This window comes from Camelus dromedarius, chromosome 2 (assembly GCF_036321535.1).
Source record: "Camelus dromedarius isolate mCamDro1 chromosome 2, mCamDro1.pat, whole genome shotgun sequence".
NCBI classification, from domain to species: domain Eukaryota; kingdom Metazoa; phylum Chordata; class Mammalia; order Artiodactyla; family Camelidae; genus Camelus; species Camelus dromedarius.
The window spans coordinates 18,269,979-18,297,303 of record NC_087437.1 but is presented as its reverse complement, the minus strand read 5'-3'; the positions used below and the strand labels follow the sequence as shown (position 1 = coordinate 18,297,303).

Genomic DNA, 27,325 nt, shown 5'->3' with positions numbered 1-27,325 from the left:
CTAATAACCAATAGTGCAATTTTATACAGGAAACATAGGATAAACGTTTGATTCTTTCTCTTACAAGTCTTCAGATAATGAATTGAATCCCTATCACAGTCCAAAACTGGTCAATCAGTTTTTAAAACCTATGGGTGAAAACATATTAAATAAGTTTCAGTCAGTTGCACTTTTGCCTTTTAAAGCTATGTGTCCTATTTTTGTTAGTAGAAACCCCTACTTCTGAGTCATTTTGACATGACTCTTTCCTTGCTATCTGGTGTGAAAATATACTCCAAACTCTTCTGTATTTTTTTCTTCTCAGGCATTAAATGAATCATTTTCCCCAAGAAGCCCCTGTTTCTCTTTGTGAGACATGATATTTCATGACCACAATCTGGGTACAAGTGTTGTTGATTGTTACTGAATTGGTCATTGGTTCCAGGCCTCTTCAATGGACAGAGCTAGGAAAACTGTGCACGCGCGCACGCATGTGCACACACACACACACACCACTTCATGCATTCATACTGATACTTCCAATTCAAATTCAAGATTACAGGATGTTTCCCTTAACGTCTTATATATTACACCAATTTCTCCTATCTTTCACACCAGAAATCCTGATTTCAAGGACCTAGGGTAGAAGAGAATTAGAATTTCCTATAATGGCTCATTTACTTTAACCTGTAATATGCACATACAAATCTCAGAAAAATACAGCTACTGAGAAGAGTAATTTTTTTGCATATGTGCTCTCTATTTTCTCCCCATTTCATTTTTTGATTATTGATACAGTTAATTTTAAGTCTCTCATCTTATTAATTTTAAAAATTGCTCCTGCTTTTTGTTCACCTCTTCTTCCGTTTCTGGCTGATTTTGGATTAATTGAATATTTTGATTCAATTAATATTCAAAAATATGATTCAATTTTCTCTTTTGTTGCCTTATTAGCTATAAGCTTTGTTGTGTTATTTTAGTGGATGCTTTAGCATTTATAGTGTACATCTTTAAGTTATGACAGTTTATCAAGGATATTATACCACTTCCCACGGAGTGTAAGAACCTTATAATAATACACTTCCATTGCTTCCCTCCCAGCCTTTATGCCATTTTGATACACATTTTATTTTTATGTGTTATAAACTCCAAATGGTATTACTTTGATTTTTATTTAAACAGTGAATTATATTTTAAAGGAACTGAAATAAGAAAAATGCTTGTATGTTTATCCATGTAGTTACCATTTTTGGTGTTCTTCATTCCCTTGTACAGATTCATATTTCCTGGTATAATTTTTCTTCTACCTCAAGGACTTCATTTAACATTTTCCTGTGGTGCAGGTTTGCTCGTGATTAATCCTTTCAGCTTTTGTATAGCTAAAAAAAATCTCTATTTTGCCTTCAACTTGAAAGTTATTTTCACTGGGAACAGAATTCTAGGTTGACAGTTTGTGTTGTTGTTGCTGGTGCTGTTCAGTACTTTGAAATGTTGCTTCACTGTCTTCTCTTTTACATCGTTTTTGACAGTGAAGGAATAATGCCATCCTTTCCTTAGTTCCTCTTTGTAATGTGAGGATTTTTTTCTCTGATTGCTTTTTAGAATTTTCTCTTTACCCTGGTTCTGAGCAATTTTATTATGATGTGTCTTGGTGTACTTTTCTTCATGCTTCTTATGCTGGAGGTTAGTTAATCTCTTGGATCTGTGGCTTTATATATATAATTTACATCAAATTTGGAAACATTTTGGCATTATTTTTACAACTATTTTCTCTATCACCACTCTCTGTATCCTTCTTCAGGGATTCCAATTACACATATATCAGACAGCTTGAGGTTGTTCCATAGTTCACTGACTGCTCTTCTGTTCATTTAAAAAAGTTCCTTTTTCTTTCTGGATGACTTCTATTGTTATGTCTTTCATATTTCTATTGCTATGTCAAGGATATTCTTTTCTTCTGCAATTTCAAATCTGCCACTTATCTCATCAATATATTGTTCATCTCTAACACTGTAGCTTTAATCTCTAGTTTAACTTGGGTCTTTTTTATACTTCCATGTCTCTTCTTAGCTTTTTGAACATAATAATATTTTAATAATAACTTTTAATATTTTTTTTTCTAATTTTAACATGGTTCAGTTCTGGGTTGGTCAACTGATTGGGTTTACTTTTCATTATAAGTTGTATTTTCCACTTCTTTGCATGCATGGTAATTTTGATCAGATGTGACACACTGAATTTTGCTTTCTCGGATGCTGGATATTTTTTCTTTATATTCTTTTTTTCCCTTCCAGTTTCATTGAGATGTAATTGACATAGAGGGCTATAGAGCTTAATGTGCACAGTATAATAATTTGACACATACATAGTAAGATGATTATCACAATAAGTTTAGTGACTATCTAACATCTCATATAGATAGGAAAAAAAAGAAAAAGAAAAGAAAAATTTTTTTCCTTGTGATGAAAACTCTTAGGATTTACTCTCTTAACAACTTACATATATACCATACAGCACTGTTAATTATATTTATTATATTGTACATTATATCACCAGTACTTATTTATCTTATAACTGGAAGTTTGTAACTTTTGGTTACCTTTATCCAATCCCCCTCCCCCACCTCACCTCTGATAATCACATTTCAGATTTCTTTTTCTGTAAGTTTGTTTGTTTTGAAGTATAATTGACCTACAATACTATATTGGTTCCTGGTTACAACATAGTGATTTGATATTTCTGTACATTTCAAAATGATCGCCAGGTTAATTCTAGTTACCATCTGTCACCATAGAAAGATGTTACATTATTATTAACTTCATTCCCCACACGGAACATTTCATACCCATGACTCATTTATTTTGTATATGGAAGTTTGTACCTCTTAAGCTCCCTCATCTATTTCACTCATTCCCCCACCCCCTCCCTTCTGGCAACTATCAGTTTGTTCTCTGTATCTATGAATCTATTTCTGTTGTATTAAGCTTGTTTGTTTTGTTTTTAGATTCCACACATAACTGACATCATGTGGTATTTTTCTTTGCCTTATTTCACAGAGCATAATTCCCTCTGAGTCTATCAATGTTATTGCAGATGGCAAGATCTCATTTTTTGGGGGGGGAGGAAACTAGGTTTATTTATTTATTTTTAGGGGAGGCACTGGGGACTGAACCTAGGACCTTGGTATGCTAAGCATGTGCTCTACCACTTGAGCTATACCCTCCCCCAATTCTTTTTTATGGCTGAATAATATTCCATTGCATATATGTACCACATCTTCTTTATCAATTCATCTATCAATGGATACTTAGGTTCTTTCCATAGCTTTTATAATTAATGCTGCAATGAACATAGGGGTTAATATGTCTTTTTGAATTAGTATTTTTGTATTCTTTGGAAAAATACTTAAAAGTGGAATTGCTGGATTATATACTAGTTCTGTTTTTAATTTTTTAAGAAACCTCTAAAATGTTTTCCAGGGTGGCTGTACCAATTTACATTCCCCCAACAGTGCACAAGGGCTTTCTTTTCTCCACATCTTCACCAACACTTGCTACTTGTTGTCTCTTTGATAATAGCCATTCTGACAGGTGTGAGGTAATATCTCATTGTGGTTTTGAGTTGCATTTTCCTGATAATTAGTAATTTTAGCATCTTTTCATGTTGTGTCACTCCCTTCTGACCTGAAAAGTTTCTGCTGAAAAGTCAGCTTATAGTCTTATGGGAGTTTCCTTGTATGTAACTAGTTGTTTTTCTCTTGCTGTTTTTGAGATTCTCTATCTTTAATTTTGCCATTTTAATTATAATGTGTAGACCTCTTTGGGTTCATCTTGTTTGGGACTCTGTGCATCCTGGACCTGAATTTTTGTTTTCTTTCCCCGGTTAGGGAATTTTCAGCAATTATTTCTTCAAATAAGTTCTCTGCCCCTTTCTCTCTCTCTTCTCCTTCTGGGACTCCTTTAATGCAAATGTTAGTATGCTTGATATTGTCTCAGAGGTCTCTTAACCTATCTTCATTTTTAAAAAAATTTTTTTTTCTGTTCTGCTTGGGTGATTTCCACTATTCTGTCTTTCAGTTCATGGATCCGTTCCCTCTGCATCATCTAACCTATGGCTGATTCCTTGTAGTGTATTTTTTATTTCACTTATTGTATTCTTTAGCTCTGTTTGGTTCTTCTTTACAGTCTTTAACTCTCTGTTAAACTTCTCACTGTGTCCATCTATTCTTCTCCTGTATTTCTTTAGCATCTTTATGTTCATTACCTTGAACTCTTTATTAGTTAGATTGCTCATCTCCAGTTTGCTTCGTTCTCCTGGAGTTTTGTTCCTTCACTTGCAACATATTCCTGTTTCCTTAGAGGAGTATGTCAAAATGTCTCCCAATTTTGCCTAATTTTCTGAGTTCATTTCTATATATTAGAAAGATTGGTTATGTTTACTGATCTTGGAGAAGTGGTCTTATGTAGGAGACTCCTATAGGACCCAGCAGCACACTCCTCTCTGGTCACCAGAGCTCTAAGCTCTAGGGGTGCCAGCTGTGTGAGCTGTATGAGTCCTTCTGTTGTGATGGGGCTGCCTAATGTGGGTGCACTAGTAGCTGGGGCCAGGTCTTGGCATGGCTGGCTGTGTGGTCCAGGATGTTCCAGGCTGGTGCTGGCCTGCTGGGAGGTGGGCTGGGTCCCAGTGTGGCTGGGTGCATAATCTGGAGGGGGAGGCATCCTAGGTCTGGTGCTGGCCTCCCGATGTGCAGGGCTGGGCCCTGGTATGGTTGGCCATGGGGCCCAGGGATTCTGGATCAGCTGGCTGTGGGCCAGAGGGGTCTGAGGCTGGTGCTGACCCACTGATGAGAAGATCTTGGTCCGGGGGTGGCTGGCTGTGTGGCTGGGGAGGCCCAGGACTGGTGCTGGCTGGCTGGTGAGCAGGGAAGCCCCCAGCTAGCTCCTTACAGGCTAGAGGGAGGACTCCAGCATGGTACTTGTCTGCACCTGTGTCCTTGTGGTAGACAAGCTCCCAAAATGGTTGCTGCCAGCATCTGTGTCCCCAAGAGGAGTCCCAATTGCCTTCTATCTCTCCAAGAGGATCTCTAAGATCAGCAATTCGGTCTTACCCAGGGTCCTTTCCAATCACTGCTTCTGTGCTGAGACAGCATGAGTGACCCATGCGGCTACCACACAACGACATGAAATAATATATCACTGAGTTGTGCTGAGGCCACTCCTCCCACAGGCTTCTCCCAGCAGTGATAGTGTGTAGGAAGAATACTGAGGTGGACCCATTCCTGGGGGACACAGGACTCCTCTAGTGGCTGACTTTGGTTTGAGGACTTTCTAATGATTTTGCTGAATCTTCCCTGGACAAGGACAGCCTTGGGCAAGGCAGCTTAGGACACTTCCACCCTAGCTTCTCTCAGACTTGCCCTGAGATTTGACAGATTTGACAGCCTTTCACAGCCCCTTCCTATGTTCTCTCACACTGGCATTTATCTTAACAACATCCTTACACAGTATCATCTTGGGGTCTGCTTCTTGAAGGACCTGAACTAACATAGCTTGTACATGAAGATTAAGGAGAAAGAAGAGCTAATAATGACTCCCTGAAGCCTAGACTCCACTCATGAGGAGCGCGTGAACTCAATGGCTTACTCCCAAGCAGGGCAGAGAGCAGCTGCCCGGTTTCCCACCACTGTCCCAGTGTGCACCCTAGCCTGAGCTGAGCAACTGCTCCAGTCCTGCTTCCTTCACACTGCAGCTCTGCACTGACCCAAAGACTGCCACCACTGGGGAGAGAGTTCAGTCATGGGACACAGAGGCAACTTAGACCCAGGGTGACTTCTAAGCACTCACATAACTCAATATCATAAAAACAAACAACTCAATTAAAAAATGGGCAGAAGACTTGAACAGACATCTTCCCAAATATGACATACAGATTGCTAACAGGTACATGAAAAGATGCTAAGAAATCACTAATTATTACAGACATTCAAATCAAAACCACAATGAAATATCACCTCACACCTGACAGAATGGCTAACATCAAAAAGTCTACAAATAACAAATATTGGCAAGGCTGTGGAGAAAAGGGAATTCTCATGCACTGCTGGTGGGAATGTAAATTAGGGCAGCCACTATGCAAAACAGTACAGAGGTTCCTAAAAAAACTAAAAATAGAACTAGCATATGATCCAGCAATTTCACTCCTGGGTATACATATCTGGAAAAAACAAACAAAGACACGTACCCCAGTGTTCATAGAAGCATTATTTCCAATAGCCAAGATATGGAATAACCCAAGTGTCCATTAATAGACCAATGTACATATATGTATGAAATATTACTCAGCCATAAAAAGAATGAAATTCTGCCACTTGCAGCAACATGGATGGACCTAGAGGCTATTATGTTTAGTGAAATAAGTCAGACAAAGACAAATAGCGCAGAATATCATTTATATATGGAATCTAAAAATAAAACAAATGAATGTATATAACAAAATAGAAACAGACTCACAGATATAGAGAGCAAACTAGTGGTTACCAGTAAGGGAGAGGGAAGGGGGAGGGGCAAGAGAGGGGAATGGGATTATACGATACAAACTACTTTGTACAAAATAGGTGAGCAACAAGATTGTATTGTACAGCACAGGGAAATGTAGGTATTATTTTGCGATAACTTTAAATGGAATATAATCTATAAAAATATTGAATCACGATGCTGTATACCTGAAACTAATGTAATATTGTAAATCAATTATATACTTCAATTTAAAAAAAAAGAAAGACTCCCTGATTTCTGACTTGGGTACTGAGTGCACAGTGATTGTCAGGCACTGAGATAAGGAAGACCAGGGATCTCCATTTAAAGAGAAGCGGTGTAACAAGAAGACAGACTGTGGGTTGTGTGGAAGGACAAAAGGAAGAGAATGCAGAGGTGAGGAAGACAGTTCTGCCTATTAAGGGTTTCTGTTGCAGACAAAGTTGCCATTTCCCCACTGGAGGCCTGGTCTCAGTTCTCCAAATCTGAAGAGCAGCTCCATCCTCACCCATGGTACAAAAAAAGATTCTCATGAAAACAGATGGAAAGAGATCAGAGAGAAGCAGCCCACTGTGGGGTTTCTGTCACAGCCAGCTTGGGCTGCTACACAAAATACTGCAGACTGGCGGCTTAATCAACAGATACTTACTTCTCACAGTTCTGGAGGCTGGGAAGTCTAAGGTCAAGGTGCAGACTGGGTTCCTGGTGAGGACTCTGCTCCTAGTTTGAAGACAGCTGTCTTCTTGCTGTGTCCTGCCACGGCCATTCCTTGTGTGTGCTCATAGAGAGAGATCTGTCTTCCTTTTCTTATAAGGATCTCACCCTCATGATCTCACCTAAACCTGACGACTTCTGAAAGGCCCTATCTCCCAATACTATCACACTAGGGGTTAGAGCTTTAACACATGAATTTCGGTGGTGGGGGGGATGGGGTGGAAGGGCACAAACATTCAGTCCATAACAGTTTCTTTCAGCCAGAATGGGAAGTGTTCATTCTCATGGTCACTCAGTCTTTATAAAGGTCCAGGTATGTGGACACTTGGCATAGGTGGCTCCAAGATGTTCCCAATTCCTTACAGGAAGAAGAAACTAAACCCTGACTTACGGAACTTAACAGCAAAGCCCCTTCAAACAGCTCTTCACGATCAGACTGGTTCCACAAACTTCTGCGGACTTGCAGACACTGTTCTTCAGCCTGGAAAAGTGGCATGTGGGGCACAACTGATTCACTGAGAACAATTATTTTCCCTTATCTCCCTGCTCTTATCCCCCATCCCTTCTTTTATCTGCAAGTAAATTTAAAAAGGGGGAAGATTACATGAGTGGATACAGTAATTTCCAGAACAAACCCAGAAGCACATTCTTGGTAGCCAGGTCAGATTTGTCAATAAGAGCATGTTTAACTAGTATGATTGTGTGGAGAGCAAAAACTTTACCTCCAAAAACACAAGGTTGGCACCATTTTCTTGGAGATGCAGAATAGTTTAAAATAGCACCATGGGACAAGGGGATTTTACTCTGGCACAAACTCACTTATTTTTAGTGAAAACATTTTTTTTTCAAGATTTAATGTTGACAATGTCACTTCTCAATGTGCATCAGTTATTCTCCCCCCAGGTTCCTGAGGGTCAGGCTGTGGATTCTTTCTCAGTCTACAGTGAATTGTCTTTGTCCAGCGATCTCCTCTCTGGTCATGGAAACTCAACGCTCAGGTCTCTGTTTCAACTTCAGAACAGTGGCAAAAGGAACTGGCAATGTTGATACACTCTGTGTATTGGTTTTGTCCTGCTAATGGCTGAATGCTTTAACAAGTTTATCAGTCCTACTTGCTTAGCAAATATGTTAAAAACCGGAACTGTGGTCCCAATGGCTCCAAAGAAAATAAGACAAGCATTGTTGGCCTGAATATTTCCTTCCTGCAGTAAACTGGAGTTCAAAGTAGTTACAGAATTAAAAGGAAGGCTTTCCACAAGTAATTAAATTCAACAAACATTTATCGTTAAAATTCCTTTAACGCCTTCTTCTTGATACAGTGAGTTCTTTATAGCAGAGGGAGTCTAGACACAAACACTGAACTATTTCCAATTGAAGTTATCAGAGGTTATTCACAGGCCAAAGAATGGAGAAATCTCTGCTCTGGTTCCTTGATTTTCCTCCCTGTACTGCCTTTTCTTTGCAAGAGCTTCAAACATCCAAAGAACAGCATCATAAAACAGAAAGAACAATAGATTCAGAGGTTTTACCCCATCCTGTTCACTTATTTGGGGCTACACCAATCCACATTTCCTAAGGTCTCATCACTCAGCAACAATTACCCAGGCTCCATAATCCACTGGATTGACCAAATCTGGTTTATGGTATAACGCAGGAAGTAAGAAGTGTCTCACAGGAGGCAGAAATAGCTTTACTTCCCCTGCTGTATCAGGATTCACAGTCTGCTCAGGAGGGACCTTCCCTTTTCACACCAGAGCATCCAGAGGGAACTGCGGATACCTGCTCACAGCTGAGAGAAGGCTCCAGATGAAGACAGAGCAGAGGGTGGCTTGAGAGAGGATTACTAAGTGCTCATGTTACGGGTGATGGAGAGCAGACCACAGGACAGTGACAATATCTAGGAAGATGTGCGGATTGCCATATCAGGAGAGGGCTATGAAGGTGACCTTGTTGAGACTGGGAGGAAGCTCATGCCCCACAAGTGGGACTTCAGGGCAAAGGGACACTTCCTGAGGCCACTGTAACTAAATCAGGGAATCAATTCTCATTCCATGTCTCCAGGCCCTTGGACTACTGGGGTTTGTCCATTGGTCATTTGTGCCAATGGATTTTCCTTTCTTTTAACAAAACTTTGGGTTTGCAAAGTTCAGACCAACTTACAGGGATGTCTGGTGAAGAAACTTCCCCAAGTCTCTGCCCATGATTTCGACTGTGTCTAAACTGCTCAGGCACACACTTTGTTGGTGCCAGGATTATGCTACGATACAGTTTTCTCCAGTTGAAACTGTTGCCTTATAACCCTTCTGATGGACCCATGAACAGGCAGGATTAGTGTGTGGGTCACCTGAAAAGTCATGTGAACCCCTTATGATCCCCAAGTCTTTGTGTTTGGGGCAACTTAGTAAAGGGAGGAGTTTCTTGGGAACTCTTAGGTTTAGCATTAATCTTCTGCCAATGATTTACTTCCCTCAGTGTTGGAAGATTAGGTGGTGATTTATCAGAAAGTATAGCAGGAAAAGACTTGTCATCATTGCTAAGACTGCAGGTATTAGAAGGTAAGCTCTGATTAATGGATTTATATTTTCTAAAAGAGTTACGGGGTAATGCAAAAACAGATCACTGATGAATGAAGATCTCTGCTGTGCTAGAGTTGACTGGAGTTAGAGCTAACATTGAAGGAGAGGGAGGTACTGTAGATAACTGCTCAGAGCTGGGCTTTGGAGGCAGGTAGACCTAAGTTAAAGTCACGGCTCTGCTAACAGTGTAACTTTGGCATGTTATTTAACTCCCACCTTTGGTTTGCTTCTTTGGTTAAATTTTCTTTCCAGTTCTATTTGTTTTTTGGAGAATTATCTTGGATTTTCTATATAGGCAATCATATTTTCTAGAGATATTTTTGCCACTTCTTTTCTAATATTCACAGTAGAAATTCTTTTTTAATTGAAATACAGTCAGTTTACAATGTTGTGTCAGTTTCTGGTGTACAGCTTTATGTTTCAGTCATACATATGCATACATACATTCCTTTTCAGATACTTTTTCATTATAGGTTATTACAAGGTATTGAAATAGTTCCTTGTGCTTACATATATATAGTATATAGTAGGACCTTGTTGTTTATCTATTTTATATATAGTAGTTAGTATTTGCAAATCTTGAACTCCCAATTTACCCCTTCCTACCACCTTCCCCTCCCTCCCCAGTAACCATAAATTTGTTTTCTATGTCTGTGAGTCTGTTTCTGTTTTGTAAATAAGTTCATTTGTGTAGAAACTCTTTTCTTCTGTTTCACTGCACTGGTTAGACTCAGCAGAATGATGCTGAATAGTAACAGTGACAATGGATATCCACACCATATTCCTGGTCTAATGAGGATGTTTCAAATGCTTCATATTAAGTACAATGATTGCTCTATGTTCTGGTAAACATTGTTTGTCAGCTTAAGACACAAGGTTTCCTTGCACTTTTTAAAAATCATGAATGGATGTCAAATTTTGTCCTATTCTTGGCATCTACTGAGCCAAAATGATCATATAGTTTTTCCTCTTTAATCTGTTAAAATAATGCATTTCATGAATAGTTTTCCTATTAATTATTTTCCTATTGTAAATCATCCTTAAATTCATCAGATAAACCCTAATCAATGCACTTTTCTTTTTGACATTGCTAGATTTGATCATATTTTATTTAGAATTTTAAAAATCAAAGCTTATAATTATTAGAGAAACGCAAATCAAAACCACAATATCACCTCACAACTGACAGAATGGTTAGGATCAAAAAATCTACAAATAACAAATGTTAGTGAGGATGTGGAGAAAAGGGAACCCTTGAACACTGTTGGTGGGAATGTAAATTGGGGCAGCCACTATGGAAAACAGTATGAAGGTGCCTCAAAAAACTAAAAATGAACTACCATGTGATCCAGCAATCCCACTTCTTGGTATATATCCAAAGAAAACAAAAATATTTTGAAAAATAATTTGAAAAGATACATGCACCCCAATGTACATGGCAGCACTATTTACAATAGCCAAGATATGGAAGCAACCAAACATCCATCAACAGAAGAACAGATAAAGAAGATGTGGTGTATATATATATATATATATATATATAATGGGACATTAGCAAAAAAAATAAAGAAAGAAAAAACAAATTCTGCCATTTGCAGCAATGTGGATGGACCTAGATGCTATTATGCTCAGTGAAATAAGTCAGAGGGAGAAAGACAAATACTGCATGATGTCATTTATATGTGGAACCTAAAAAATAAAACAAATGGATATATATAGCAAAACAGAAATAGACTCACAGATATAAAAAATAAACTAGTAGTTACCAGTGGGGAGAAGGAAGGAGGGAGGGGCAGGATAGGGATATGGGATTAAGAGACACAAACTACTATGCATAAAACAGATAAGCAACAAGGATATATTGTACAGCACAGGGAAATACAGCCATTATTTTGCAATAATTTTTAATGAAGTATAACCTAAAAATATACTGAGTCACTAGGCTATACATCTGAAACTAACCTAATATTGTAAATCAATTGCACTTCAATAAAAAATCTAAGCTTAGAAGTGATATTCACGTATCACCTTCTTGTGTGCTATCTTTACCAGGTTTTGTGAATACACGTTTTAATTGACAGTCTTGATTTTAGGGAGCAGGCCAGGAGAGAGGAGTGGACATGCTGACGAGGCTCCAGTTCTCCCTGTCGGTCATCCTGCTGCTTGCCTGTGGCTTCCTCTACCAGCTCAGCCTGAAGTCCAGCTTTCTCTTCTTCCACTTGCTGCCCTACAAGTCCCAGCAGGGGATGGGAGCCCTCCTGGGCCACGGGCGCTGCATCGTGTTCCTAGAGACCTCGGAGAGAACGGAGCCCTCCCCGCTGGTCTCCTGTGCAGTGGAGTCTGCTGCCAAGACTTATCCAGAGCAGCCTGTGCTGTTACTTATGAAGGGTCTCAACAATTCCACGCAGCTGTTCCCCAACTCTACCTCCCCAGCCTTTTCCCTCCTCTCAGCGATAGACAATGTCTTCCTCTTCCCTTTGGATATGAAAAGCCTGTTTGAAGACACACCGTTGTTTTCATGGTACACTCGAGTAAGTGTTCAGAGACTCTTAGCAGGTCAGCCTTGGGAGGGACCACAGAAAATGGGTCCAATCTAGTCCTTTTATAGATGGGAACACTGAGGGTAAGGACTCAGTGTCAGAGATGCACCTAGAACCCAGATCCTTTGACTCTTGCCTGGACTTCTTTCTACAATGTTGAGTCCTGATTCAAGGAAACAGGAGAGACTTAATTTAGGTTTGTCTGTACCCTGGTACCTTTTTCTTCCAGCTTTTTTCTTAGGATCCAGGCTACTTTGGAGACTATTTTTAACTGAATGAGTTTCCATATCTTTTCTAGGTGCATAGACCACTTATTTTTCACTGACAGTTTTAAGAACATCTATGGTAAATACTTTTTGTATCTGAGGGGGGAAATCAGGCAATATTTAACTTGAAAATGATGTAAATAGAAAATTCATGAAAGATCAGGTGGAATGCTGCTATATGAGACTGGGTTATGTTGAGATTTGATTGAGAAAGTCCTGGGTCTCTTAGGAATTTTGTGTGAAATCTCCCTCTACTTTTCTTTTTAAAGGACACTTGTGGTGGCATTTAGGGCCCATGATAACCCTCAGGATCCTCCTCTCAAGATCCTTAATTATATCAACTCTTCAAGACCCTTTTCCTATAGGAGGTAAAATTTACAGGTTTCAGGAATTAGGACCACTGAGTGGCTGTTCGTAGCCTACTACAGTATTTATATAAAAAGAGAGAAAATTCTTGTCCGGCCCTCATTCAGCCTGGGGACTAGGTGGGTTGTCTTGGGTGGCAGAAACACTTGTAACCTTGGGGAGGTGGGCTGTGGCACGTTCTGCCCCAGTTAGGCCACTAGGATAGCTGGAAGCCAGCTGTCAGGGATGACCCAGCGTGCCATCACCTGCTGGTGACCACTAGATTTGCTGATTTGGGCAACTGTAGCCCTTGAAGATGTCCAGGGATGAGTATTATAGGGGTGAGTAGGTCAGAATCCTATCTCCCTTTCGGATGCTCACCTCCCAGGGAGCCCTTGTGTTTCAGGCTGATGTTAGTCCAATGCCCACATCAAGGCAGACTCTCTCCTCCTCTGGTTCTGTGCAGCTTTTGATATCTGGGTCTGTTCACTCATAATCACCAATTTACCAAATAATCAACTTTACTTATTTTTACCAAAACCTTGTTTCTTTTCTTTTCTGTTTTTTAGTGGCAGGACTGGGAATTACACCCAGGACCTTGTGCATGATAAGCACGCACTCTACCACTGAGCTATACCCTCCCCCCAAAACCTTGTTTCTTTTGAATGAGTGGATCTCTGGAGTCAGACTGCCTGGGTTAGAAACCAACATCTACCTCTCTAACTTTGGACAAATGACTGAACATCATGGTACCTATCTTTACTTGAGGAACTGTGTAGATTTTATAAAGAGTTTAGAACTGCTACTGATAAATTTCAGCTATTATTATTTATGAAGTTTTTAGCAGTTGTATACAATATGGTGATGTTAATAACTCCTGTGAAAATTTCTGCAAAGTCTTAGCTGACTTGCTTTCACTTGGCTTTAGAGCAGAATTTTAAAAAATGTTTATTTTGTCAAAAGCCTAGGGTCATTGTTCTTTTAACCAACACATTTAAATTCAAAAAATCTATTTTGTTTCCTGTGTTCAAAAGTTAAGCATCCCATTTAGAAACACTGGCATTTATGATTTATTTTTATTCTTTTAAAAGTCATTTTCTCTTTTGCTCACGTTAGCATTTTTGGTCATCCTTGACTCCTGTTTCCCACTCCACATCCAATCCATCAGTAAATCCTGATCAGCTTTATCTTTACCAGGTGCCCAGAATCTGATCACTTCCGTCACCTCCTCTATTGTCACCCTGGTCCAGGCCACTATCATCTCCTGCCTGGATTATCCCAACAGCCTCCTAACTTGGCTCTTTGTTTTTTCCCTTGCCACCTTCCACTCCACCTATTTTCCATACCGCAACCAGTGTAACCCTTTCCATATCTAATTCAGATCACATCATTCTTTTCTTCAAAACCTTCCAAATCATTTCAGTCTTTACCCTAGCCTTGCTCCCTCACTCTTGCTCCCCACTTCTCTCTGATTTCATTTCCTCCCCTCTCCTTTCACTACTGTGCATTGCCACTTCCCTGTTTCCACACACAGAAAGTGCACCCCTGCCCCAGGGCCCTTGCACATGCTATTCCCTCTAACTAGAATCCTCTTCTCACTGATAATGGCATGGTTTCCCCACCCACTTCATTCAAGGTTCTGCTAGAACTCAAGATAAAATAGTGCTCCATCCTGCTCCCTTCCCTGTTGCCTGGCTTTTTTCTTTCCTAGTCCTGATGAACACCTAACATTATATATTTATTTCTTTATTATCTATCTCCCATCAGTAGGGATTTTTGTCTGTTTGTTCACTCCTGTATCTTTAGCAGCTGTAATTGACCTTGGTCAATAGTAAGTAGGCCCTCATTGAATATTATTAAAGGAATTGATTAATGGACAAAGGCAGGCACACATACATGCATTTTAAGATTCTTTTACCAATTTCTCAAACAGCACACATATTAATCTGTCCTACAGTTCCAGTTCCCTAGTTTATTTTCTTCTTTATCAGTTCTCAGCATTTTTAGGAGTTAAAAAAATTCTTTCCTCACTGTTTCATATTTGTGGTTAATTTTCACCCTATAGAAAGTGACTCATACCATTCATAGTGAAATCCCTTCTGGGTTTCTTCTTTATCTTTCCATTGCACTTCTTTATTTTAAAAACAATTTCATGAAATCTTTAAAAGCGGCTAAAACTTCCCACTGATACTGACTGATGTAAATTGTTTACTTTAAAAAATTTTATTTCTATTTATTTTTTATTTTATTTATTTTTTAAAATTTTGTTGGGGGGAAGGTAATTAACCTTTTTCTTTTTTTTAATGGAGGTATGGGGGATTGAACCCAGGACCTTGTGCATGCTAGGCATGCATTCTACCACTGAGCTATGCCCTGCCCTCCTGTAAACTTTTTACTTAAAGGCAATGTTTTTGAGTGGAGGTAAGTTTGGTAAATTTGGAAAACTGGGCTTTTGGCAAAGAGATTTTTGGGAAGTTGTCTTGCTTCCTCCTCCCCAGCTACCCTGGGTCTGGCTTCCTGCTGTGATCCCCCTCCCTCTTCCCCTGCTTGAGGGCTGATTTGCACCTGCTTCTACAGATCAACAGCAATAAAGAGAGAAACTGGCTCCATGTCAGCTCCGATGCATCCCGCCTGGCCATCATCTGGAAGTATGGTGGTGTCTATATGGACACTGATGTCATCTCCATCAGGCCCATCCCTGAGGAAAACTTTCTGGCTGCACAGGATTCTCAGTTCTCTAGTAACGGGGTGTTTGGATTCCTCCCCCACCACCCTTTCCTGTGGGAGTGCATGGAAAACTTTGTGGAAAATTACAATCCAGGTATCTGGGGCCACCAGGGTCCCAATTTGATGACGAGGATTTTGAGAGTGTGGTGCAAACTCAGAGACTTCCAGGAGGTGAGTGACCTCAAGTGCTTGAACTTGTCCTTCCTACACCCCCAGAGATTTTATCCCATCTCTTTTCGAGCATGGAGGCGCTACTATGAAGTCTGGGACACAGAGCCGAGTTTCAACAACTCCTATGCCCTGCATCTGTGGAACTACATGAACAAGGAAGGAAGGGTTGTGGTTAGAGGAAGCAACACGCTGGTGGAAAATCTTTACCGTAAGCACTGTCCCAGGACTTACAGGGACCTGATTCAAGGTCCAGAGGGGTTGGTGACTGGGGAGCAGGGGCCAGGTAACAAATAGAGCCAATGCTGGGTTACTGCTGCTACATTGCGGAACCGGCCACTTCCTGGAAGCGCACCCACATGACAGTTAGACAGTTACAATTTTCCACATCATTCCACCAAAAAACTATTTGAACTAATAAATGAATTCAGTAAAGTTACAAAATCAATACACAAAAATCAGTTGCATTTCTAACCACTAATAATGAACCATCAGAAAGAGAGAGAAAACAATCCTATTTACAATTGCATCAAAAAGAACAAGACACCTAGGAATAAATTTAACCAAGGATGTGAAAGACCTGCACGCTGACAACTTTAAGACATTGGTGAAGAAATTGAAGAAGATACAAATGAATGCAAAGATACCACATTCTCATGGATTGGAAGAATGAATGTTGTTAAAATGTCCATTCTACCCAAAGCAATGTATGCACTGAAAGCAACCCCTACCAAAATTCCAATGGCATCTTTCGCAGAATTAGAGAAAAGGATCCTAATATTTGTGTGGAACCGCAAAGGACCCGGAATAGCCAAAGCGATCCTCAGAGAGGAGAGCAGGCTGGAGGCGTCTTGCTCCCCAACTTCAAACTGTATTATGAAGTCACCAAAACAATGTGTGGTCCTGGCACAAAAACAGACACAGCGACCAGAGGAACAGACCAGAGAGCCCAGAAATAAACCCACACGGATGTGGTGAATTAATTTAGCACAAAAGGGCCAAGAACATACAGTGGGGAAAGGACAGACCCCTCACGAAATAGTGCTGGGAAAACTGGATACCACACACCAAAGAATGACCTTGGACACCATCTACATCGCACACAAAACGGACTAAAATCCAGTTTTCCGTATCAAGCCCTTCCTCTCCTGGGTCGTCTGAAGACAGACCCCCGTCCCCTCCCCCAGCAGTCAATTACACATAGGCAGTCCCCCCATTTTTCCTCATATTCTCTTCCCTTTTTCCTCACCTTTTTGGGCGGGTCTTGAGGAAACCGGGCTCCTCTCTACATGGAAGCAGCCTCGTCTTGTCCTGAAGCTGAATCCCCAGCTGGTCCTAAGGAGGCCCAGCAGCGACAGCCCATTGCAGCCCTGGGGTGGCCAGAAGCCACGCCAAGCTGCGCGGGAGGAGACGGAGCTCAGCTCACAGAGGTTCCGGAGTCAGCCGGTGAAACTCCCGTGACCTCCTGACTGGATCATAGAGGCGGGCTCAGCGCTCCCTGTGGGCAGTCTGGGAAGTGCAGGCCGTGCAGATCAGGATGCACTTGCTTTGTTTACAATAGAAAAATCGATTCGTGTATAAAATATAAAAGTTTATTTCCCTCTCCTGTAAAAGTGAGGCGGGAAGCCCCATAAAAAGACTGGCAGGACCCCTAGGCAGGGCCGCTGCTCTCCTCCCACTAGCGTCCGGTTCTCTGACCGGGAAGCTTTATCTCACTTTTTGCCTCTAAAGTGGCTAACTTACACCTAGAATTCTATTGGTTCCCTGAGGTCACTTCTGATTGGTTATTTCCTTCACTCCTGATTCGTATTACTCTCACTCCTGATTGGTTATTACTCTCACTTCTAATTGGTTATTACTCTCACTCCTGATTGGTTATTACTCTCACTTCTGATTGGTCCACTCCCCTAACTTCTGATTGGTCTATTTGTAGTATTTCATTTGCATGGAGCTCACTCCTGATTGGTCTATTTCTACAAAGCTTGTTCATGGTTGGTCAACTTCTGTGTACTTTATTTGCATATGATGTTGCAAAGTGTAAAACTGGCAGCCTATAAAAGGTCTGTGTAAAGCTATAGACAGAGTCCAGAGTTTGAAGTGTTAACTCCTCTGGCCTTGCTGGTGTAATAAACCTGAGTTCTCCAACTCTCCGAGTGCTTCTTGGTTTCTTGGTCTCTTGCCTGGTTCCGGGTTGCTGTCACAACTGAACTGTAACACCGAGCTGTAACACATTTTTCCTCAACAAAAGTAGTTTGAGGGCAGACAATCCAGGGTGGGTATAGTCCCTGCAGTTATCAGGGACCTAGGCTTCTTGAGTCTTTCTGCTTGTCATCTTGAGTGTCCGCAGCCCATGGGCCATATGGCTGCTTGATCTCCCACCCTCCATTTCTGCAATTCAGGCAGCAGGATAAAGGAAGGAAGAAAGGTGCACCTCCCTTATTTTATGAAGACTTCATGCAAGTACCATATAACACTTATGTCTTCTTGTTGGTCAGAATGTAGCTGCAAGAGAGGCTGGGACATTTAAGGAGGAAGAGAAAATGGATGTTAGGATAGGCAGCTAACAGTTTTGCTAGATACTAAATTTACTTTCGTAAGATTAATTACAGGTTCTGTTAGAGAATTGGCTAGGATAAACAGAGACTCAATGTCTAGTCCTGAATTTGATATTCATTAACAGATTCAGTTAACAATATTAATTGAGCCCCTTCTGGGTGCCAAGCACTGATTTAGATGCTGAAGACATAGCAGGATCAAACCGACAAGGTCCCGTCTAAGTCAGTTTGGGCTGCAAAAGCAGAGTACTACAGACTGAGTGGCTTACAAACAGTAAACAGTTACTGGTTACAATCCTGCAGGCTGGAAGTCCAAGATCAAGGTGACAACATGGTTGGATTTTAGTGAGGGTCTTCTTCAGTGGCAGGTGATACTCATCTTTTTGTATCATCATATGGTGGAGCAGGGCGAGGGAGATCTCTGGGGTCCTTCATATAGCGGAACTAATTCCATACAGGAGGGCTCTACCCTCATGCCCTAATTACCTCCCAAAGGCCCCACTGCCTAATATCATTTCTGGAGAGTAGGATTCCAAGATATGAATTTGAGGGGGACACAAACTTTCAGCCCACTGCAGATCCCTAGTACTTACATCCTAATGACTTGCCACATCCCCCTGGGAGAGTCTCCTCTCCTCCCTAGGGTGTCTACTTTTCTCTATTCTATCCCAGTTGGCTTATAAAAGCAAATTACAAATTCAAACCAAAAAATTACTGCCCCTTTTACAGTCACATAAAAATTACCTCCTTTTTCCAGGAGGTATGAGAATTAATATTTCTTCTACAAGTGCCCATCAGTCAAGATTTTCTAGAACTTTCTTTTGGTAGTTTGCTTTTGGGAAAAATAGTTTGTATTTTTCTCGAAATATAATATTATAATGCTTTCTCAGACTACATCTACCTATGCCCTTTTATTCTGATATTTACTCCTTTGAGAATCACTGCTTTGACTATCTTTTTAAAAAATACTCACAAGTCATGTCTCCTGCCCCAGCTTTATTTATTCCCAGTTACTTGCTCTGGATTCTTCGATCCAGTCTGACACCAGAGTCAGACTTTGAGGCTTGCTGCTACTCCCCATGGCTCCCTTCTGATTTCTGTCCTCAGACCCCCTGCTGGTTTTCAGCCTCCTGAGTGTCTCCACAAGTGAGGATTCCTAGGGCTAGCCCCCTCGGGGAGGAGCATGTCACACACATTGAATCTCATTTCCTCATCTGGAGAATGTATGACAGATTGTTCTCCAACTAACCACCTCCATCACTAGGGTTTGAAGGGTTTGACTAGAAAATGTTCAATGTTTCAAAAATGTATGAATTGTTTGTTAATGGGACTAAATAGATCAACCTGAATGTCACATTTCTTTATGCTGGGCTGTGATTATATGAATTCACTGTGGCAATATTGACCATTTGATGTTTATAGCGAGTAAAATGTTTAATAAAATGTGGGGAATAAATTAGTAATGTATTAGTAATAAATACAGTTTGTTTAGTAGAAAAGAATATTTCAAAATTTGGTGGTGGTGGAAAAATTCATAGACTAAAATGTATATGATAAAAAATAAGTACTAGGGCTGTAATGTACAACATGATGACTTCAGCTAATACTGCTGTGTGATATACAGGGAAGTTGTTAAGAGAGTAAATTCCATGAGTTCTCATTACAAGAAGTTTTTCCCTTTTTTCTGTTTTTCTTTTTTTTTTACTGTATCTTTTGGAGAAGATGGATCTTAGCCAAACCTATTGTGCTTAGAATGTCACAATATATAGATCAAGTCACTGTGCAGTATACTTTAAACTTATACAGTGATGTATGCCAATTATTTCTCAATGAAACTGGGGAAAAACCATGGTGGTGAGGGGCGTATTAGGCAAAGTAAAAAATGTAGTGAGTGTTAAGAAGTGTGTGATTCCTGGGCTTCCAGATGACCTTGGATTCCTTCTGGCCTTTGATGAGTCTATGCCACCTGTTTACGTCATGATACATTTTGAAAATAGGCCGTGCTGGTGTTTTCCCTCATGTTAATTTTTTTCCCAAACCCCACACTCATTCTTAGAATTTCAAACAATAAGCTTTGAAAATGGTGTAAGAGTAGGGGGGAGGGCATAGCTCAGCAGTAGAGTGTGTTAGCATGCATGAGGTCCTGGGTCCTGGAGTCATAATACATATTATTATGTCAGTTGTTTTTCAATTTAACAATATACATGTCTTGCTGAAGCATTGTGCTGTACACCAGAAACTGACACAACATTGTAAACTGACTATATTTCAATAAAAAAAGACAATATATATATCTTGGACACCTTTTTAAAATTAACATACCAAGATATATTCTTCATAAGTGCTGCAGAGTGTTTCATTGTAGGATAACATAATCAACGTAATCAATACCCAATTGGTGAACATTTAAGTTGATTCTAATTTTAATTGTACACATAATCCTATAATGAAAGTCCTGATTACCACATTTTGACAACTTTAAATTTTGATATGTGCTGCCTGATTGTTTTCAAAAAGGCTGTTTGAAATTGCCCATTTTCCCATCTTTCACCAGTGCCAAAAATATCTATTTAATTTTAGCTAATATGATTGCTTAAAAATGTGTCTAATTGGTATATTACTTATGGTGAAGTTGAGTGTTTCGCATGTTTAATTGGCAATATATATTTTCTTATTCTGTTACTTGCTTAGTATCTTTTGTCCACTTTTCTATTTGTTTGTTTTTCTATTTCTTATTGATATGTAACCTCTTTTTGTATATCAAGGACATAAACATTTTATTATTTTGCAATTTTTTTCAGTCTATCCCAGGCTACCTGGCCTAAGATTTGTTTCGAGACTCAGAGAATAGGTCCTGGTTAGACTGACTCTGTGTTTTCATTTTTTTCAAACGAGGAGAGCATTTTCCTGAGGAAAGAGGTTTTTTATAAGTGCAAAGATTTCCTTCAAAGGGATCTTCTTCAGGGAATGGGTTAGAGTGTAGGCTCTGCCTAGGGAAGAGGTCCCCCCTCAGTTCCAGTCAGTTCTTGGTATGCGAGAGTGCAGACTTTTTGTTGCCAGATTCTCGGATTTTTCAAGAAGAAGCCAGCAAACCAGATTTTTATGTAAAATGCCCTTCTATATGCCTGCCTATCTGTACGTCAGTACTGTTAAAACCTGTCAATACACCTTTGGCCTAAAATCGCCTCGAGGACCATTAGTGCACTGGGAGTCCTGATCCCATCCATACACCTCAGATGACCTTCAGGAAAGTGGGATCTGGAATTGGAGTTGAACTCCAAGGTGTGATGCCAGCAATTGACAGCAGAGGGCACTCATACTGTGGGCTGCCTAGAGTCTAAAGTATACCTTCAATCAGCAGTCGTGTCCCCTTTGTAGGAAGGAGACCAGCTGTGACACTGTCTATGTTGGTAAGGGAGCGGGTGTCCAGCACTGGCCCGAGAAAGGGGTGATGGGCCACAGGGCAAAATGGAAATCACAGATACTGAAAAGCCAGCCTCTGTCCTGCTGTCCAACAGTTATGGTCCAGCTGCTCAGGGTGACAGGAATGTCCCTTGCACTAGCTATCTAGGGCCAGTCTCCTTTGGCCTGTACCTGTGTCATGGACTATACACCTGTGCCCACTGGTGCCGTCAGATCTTGTGTGAGTTGTGGCAGAGGTGGTGCAGCAGAAGGTGACAGCTTTCTAATGCTGAGTGATCAAGCCCTCTATAAACTTTTGGTTCCCTTGGGTCCTAGAACAGAGCCTGGCACTTAGTAGGAACCCAGTAACTCTTGGCAGTATCGAATGTCAAACTGGGGCCCAGGAAAGGGAGGGTGTGCGGGTTCCACGCATGGGAGGCCTTGGGCTCCTGGAGCCTTTAGTTTTGGGCGTTACCGAGAAGGTGGATCTGGGTGCATGTCAAGTCCACTTTCTCACCACAGCCCCTCAAGAGACAGCACCTCACTTACACTGAGGCTGGTAGAAACACACACACACACACACACACACACACACACAGCTACTTTTTGCACACTTTAGGGAAGCTAGTTGAGAAACAAATGCCCCCAGCCCCCACAGATTTCACACTTGACTGAACTTGGGAGGATGCACCAGTGACTGCCAGGCCCCAGGCTGAGCCTAGAGATATTTTAACTAAGTTGGTTCTCATGATGACCCTCTAGGCAGAGTTAATTTTCCCCACATTGCAGAGAGGATAAGAGACTTCCCAGGGTCACACAGCCTGCGAATGTGGAATGTAAATACATCTTTGACTCCACATCTTTGCCTCTTCCCTCTCCTCCTGTAGGAAGTCCTGGAGGGAAAAAGGGAGCCTGCCCAGGAGAGCAGAGGAGGCACAAGACACCCCTATCCGAGCTAGTGGCTCACAGACAACCCTCCTTAAGCCTGGCCCTTGCTCATCCACTTTTTTTTTTTTTACATTTAAAAAATTGTGGTAAAATATATACCATATAATTTACAGTTTTAACCATTTTCAAATGTACAATTCAGTGACATTAAGTACATTCACGTTATTATTCAACCAGCACTACTATCCAGATCTAGAACTTTTTCATCATCCCATACTGAAACTTGGTACCCATTAGACAATAAATTTTCACCTCTCCCCAACCCGGGCACCCACCATTCTATTTTCTGTCTCTATGAACTTGACTGTTCTAGGTACCTTGTATACGTTGAATCACATAATATATGTTTTCTTGTGTCTGGCTTATTTCACTTAGCATAATGTTTTCAAGGTTCACTCCTGTTGTAGCATGTACCAGAATTCCTTTTTAAGGGCAAAAATATACGTATATATAAAACATAAAACATTTTGTTTATCCATCCATCTCTGGACTTTTAGGTTGCTTTTACCTTTTAGCTATTGTGAATAATATTGTCATGAACATGGGTGTGCAAATATCTGTGTGAGTCTCTGCTTTCAATTCTTTTGTGTATATACCCAGAAGTGGGATTGTTGGGTCATAAGGTAATTCTATGTTTAATTTTTTTGAGGAACCACCATTCTCTTTCCCACAGTGACTGTACCATTTACATTTTCACAGCAGTGCATAGGAGTACCAATTTCTCCATATCCTTGCCAGCACTTTACTGGGGCAATTTTGCTTTGGCTGCCCCATGACAGGAAGGCTTAAAAAAAAAAAAAAGAATTCCCAGAAATCTGATTCTCAGTAAAGCAATAAATGGCTATAGGAAGGGGTGAGAGACTGTTTTTGAGAGACTTATTTGGTCCTGGGTTCCCCAGCTGGATCCGCAGGGCTAGCCAGAAGCTTAGGGGTTCGGGGGAAGGCAGTTGCCATCTGACCAGACCTGGGACTCATTCATAGGACTAGCTTGGGTCCGGATAAGAAACCAAGAAAGCCTCCTGAATTTAGAAAGGGTGGTCAGGGCTATCTGCCCGGTGTGTGTGTGTGTAGGGGGGGGGTTGTGTGTGTGTGTGTGGGGTGTGTGTGTGTGTGTGTGTGTGTAGACGTGAGGACGTCCCCGCCTCTCAGCAAGGCCTGGGAGCCACTCACAGGATCCTGGATTTTCCTGAAGGATTAAACGTGGCATTCCCTCCTTCCCCCTTCGGTAACAGACCTAAAAATAGCTCGTCCCAGGGGGCTGGAGAGAGGCCCCGCCCCTCCTGGGCTGCGGCAGAGCGGCTGTCTCGAGAGCGGGAGGCATTCGAGGCCTGAGGCTTCTGCCTGCTGTGCCCTCGGCCCCCCGAGCGCCCGGGCTGCCCGGGGCTGGGGAAGCATCTCCGGCGCGGCGGCGACGATTCCGGGAACCGCTTGGCACCGCGGCGGGGGAGCGAGCCGGGAGGCGGGGCCGGGGCGGAGGAGCGGAGCCGCCAGCGCGGGACCTCTGCTCGCCCTCCCGGCTCCGGGGACCCCCAGGTGAGCCGGGCCGCGCGGAAAAACTATGCCAGGAATTCGGCCCGGGAGGGGCGAGGGTGGCGAGCGGCGTGCAGTCCGAGCTACCGGAGCCAGGGGCTGCGGGAAGTTAAACTGTCTCGGCTCGGACGCCCTGCGGGGTCCAGCGCGGGAGCTGCGCCTCCGCTCGGCCTCGGGACTCGCCTCCGACGGCGGCCGGCGGCCCCCCGCCCCGGCCCCTTCGGCCTGCTCGGGACCGAGGTACGCGGAGGGGAGCTGGAATGACTGAACCCGCAGGGCTGGTCTTCGCCGGAAGGATGGCCTTGGATTTTTACTGTTTGGAAAAAAAAAAAGATTTCGGGGTGGGGTGGGGGGGCTTGCCGCTTTGCGTTCTGTAGGTAAAGGGGATCTTTAAGTTATGAGATGATTTCAAAACAAATATTAGCATCTCTCATTCCACCGCCTTGCATTTCTAGGCTGGAATTTAGCAGGAGTTAGCAACTATATTTTTGTTTTGAGGTGGCTGCAGATAAAAGTCCAGACAAGACTTGCTTAGTACAGGACAAGGGTCCAGAAGGCGGGTCAGAAGAGGGGTCTGTGGGGCCGTGGTGGGGGCTGCCGTTCACCCAGCACTCCCTAGGGCCCAGAGCCCACCTGCCCCCTGCAGCAGTCTCTTGCAATGTGGTTTCTAACAGGGCTTTAAAGAGAGGCCTGGTGAGTGTGAGGTGCTCCACTGCGGCCTCCCACGCTCCCATCTGCAGGCAGATAGAGTGGGTGGTCTCTCTCTTTTGTCACAGTCACCTCCACCTGGGGCTGAGGACTGGCCAGTGAGAACAACCTTACCTGGAGAAGGCTGGTTCTCCAGTCATGTGGCTGATAAGTGGTGTCCGTCTGTCTCTGTCAGCGCTAAAGCTCTGGAGACCTCTCTCTCACATGGAAATCTTTTTGGATACCATCCAGCTTGATGAAATGGTTGCATGAAGTTCTATGCTTCACGTCGGGAACAGAAACCAGAATTCATTTGTGCAGCCTAACTGGATTCTGCCAGGCAGCTGAAATCAGGTGAAAAGGCTTGTTGCTCAGCTGAAACCAACAGGAGTGGAGACGGGGACAACTTGGTGGGCTGCTCTGAACCTCCTTGTGGGCCCCTTGCAGGAAGGGCTGGTCCTTCCTGATCAGAAGGGTTGATCACTTACAACGCCTCCTATCACTAGGCTTGTACCTCTAGGAAGTATTTGTGAGGTCTTATAGCCCAGGCACTGAGGATGGAGAAACTCTACCAAGAAGCAGTGACTTCTCCATGGGAACAAAAACACCAGTATGTTCTAAGCTGCTCTTTTAGATGTGAAAGGTAGTGTTGGTTTTGGACAATTCTGCACCTGGGAAGATAGCTCTTAGCAGTATGTAGTCTTCTCTAAAATACTTGTAAGAGATGCCAGTCAAATCCCTACCTCTGATTTTTATTTTAAAGAACATTCTTTTGTGACAAAAAGTTAAAATTGGCTTTCGGCCAAACCAAGGACACTGTCTTTTAAAAATATCACCTTAAAAATTCTGGTGAACGGGAGACCTGCTGGAAGGGAGAGCTGTGTGCCTGATGGAGTAGACCTCCATCCACCCCCCGCTAGAGTGGAAAGGGGGACTCCTTTCTTTAGGAAACAGCAGAGTCAGAGAACAAGGCAGGATCAGGTTTATAATGGTGGTGCTCCAGGACTGCTCCTGGGTCACGCTCCTTGAGGTCTGTGGTGCTCCCTTGTGTACAGTGTGTGCATAGTCTTAAGGAAACGTTGTGAGGGTTTCCTTGGCAACTGTAGCAATTAGCACTAATGACACGCCTGATCTCCTGGGCAACACCCTTGGAATCAGCTTGGAGGCAGGGCAGGCTGGTAAATAATTGCCCAGCAGTTGCCTTGGATGCTTGGCTCCTCCAAGTGCCTTTCTTGGCTTGGCTGCATTCTTGAGGAAGTGGAAGAGACGTAAAGTGATCACCCCTGTCTGCCAGTAGAACCCCAGTTCTCAGAAGACCTAGGGCTCTGGTATCAAAGGGTGAACAGAACTGCGGGAATCTGAAGATGATGATAATGACAGCAGACATTCATTAAGAACCTATGTGCTGGGCACTGTGCCGCATTTAATAGCACTACTTCTAGCCATCATACAGCCTCGTATGTAGTCATGATTTGCCTCATCTGATAGATGTAGAAACTGAGGCTCAGAGAAGCTAAGGGACTGGCCCCAAGTCTCTCAGCTACTAAGTAATGAAGCCAAGGATCCAAATCAAGTTCTGACTCCAAAGCTTTTGAATTATTCCAAACTGCCTCGCAGTGATGGTACACAAATCATTTCCCCTCATGTAAATTACAGTACCTGAGATTTCTTCACCGAACTGTGAAGACTGAAAGAGCTCACAGCAAATCACAACAGGGTCAGTGCTACAGACCCTAAATTCTCCCTGCATCTCAGCAGAGCTTAGCCAAACACGACTCAGCTCCACAGCCTGAATCCTGGTTGCGATGGGTGGAAGACAAAGCCAAATGAGAGCATTGCTGGTTACCTGGAAACCACACACCCCAGAGAACAGGAACATTATGCTTTCTCCAGACTGAATTATCAGCAGACTGCTTTTCTCACACCTGGGAATACAAACACAAGGTAAAAATGACTCGTCATCATTAGGAAATCTGAAACCATTAACCATGTCTAAATGTTTTGATAGGGCCCCAGGAAACTTCCCAATCCTAGACCACTGTCATGAATTAGTGGGACCCACGAAGATTGATATCTGTACTAGCATTCCAAACTCACCTGTTGTGGGAGGGATGGTTTCCACCTGGAGCAATCCCACAGCCAAGAAAGCAAGCCCATTCACCACCTAGTTATGCACACTTCCAGTTAATGGGGTGTTCACTATCTCACAAGGCAGTCACCCCACAGTGAAACAACTCCTGGAGACTTTAAGTTTCTTCTGAAACCTGTCCACCTATAATCTGTCAAAGAGAATTCCTCAAAGACAACCAAACAGCTAACTTTTTTAAAACAAAATTCGGACTAATTTCTTTAACA

At 42.2% G+C, this 27,325-nt stretch overlaps 2 protein-coding genes across 5 annotated transcripts in view; both read left to right on the top strand.

The window, feature by feature from the left end:
- The first annotated feature begins 9,739 nt into the window (after positions 1 to 9,739).
- Positions 9,740 to 18,047, top strand: A4GNT (alpha-1,4-N-acetylglucosaminyltransferase). Its single transcript, XM_010976764.3, has 3 exons — positions 9,740 to 9,781; positions 11,896 to 12,333; positions 15,531 to 18,047. The coding sequence occupies exons 2-3, from the start codon at positions 11,923 to 11,925 to the stop codon at positions 16,143 to 16,145; spliced, it is 1,026 nt and encodes a 341-aa protein (XP_010975066.1). The 5' UTR covers positions 9,740 to 9,781; positions 11,896 to 11,922; the 3' UTR covers positions 16,146 to 18,047.
- A 6,135-nt stretch (positions 18,048 to 24,182) lies between these two features.
- Positions 24,183 to 27,325, top strand: part of DZIP1L (DAZ interacting zinc finger protein 1 like) — a 39,031-nt gene continuing 35,888 nt past the window's right edge. For 3 of the 4 annotated variants that reach the window (XM_031441468.2, XM_031441421.2, XM_031441368.2), the window contains exon 1: positions 24,183 to 24,286. The gene's annotated coding sequence lies outside the window, so the exon portion shown is untranslated. Of the gene's footprint in view, positions 24,287 to 24,445; positions 24,524 to 27,325 lie in introns of those variants that run through there. The other variant, XM_031441387.2, reaches the window with a different exon arrangement.

Excerpts from the sequence above, each read along its gene's own strand:
- A4GNT (XM_010976764.3), top strand. The coding sequence starts at position 11,923 with ATGCTGACGAGGCTCCAGTTCTCCCTGTCGGTCATCCTGCTGCTTGCC. Across the intron at positions 12,334-15,530 it reads TGTTTTCATGGTACACTCGA|ATCAACAGCAATAAAGAGAG; the intron begins GTAAGTGTTCAG and ends CTGCTTCTACAG.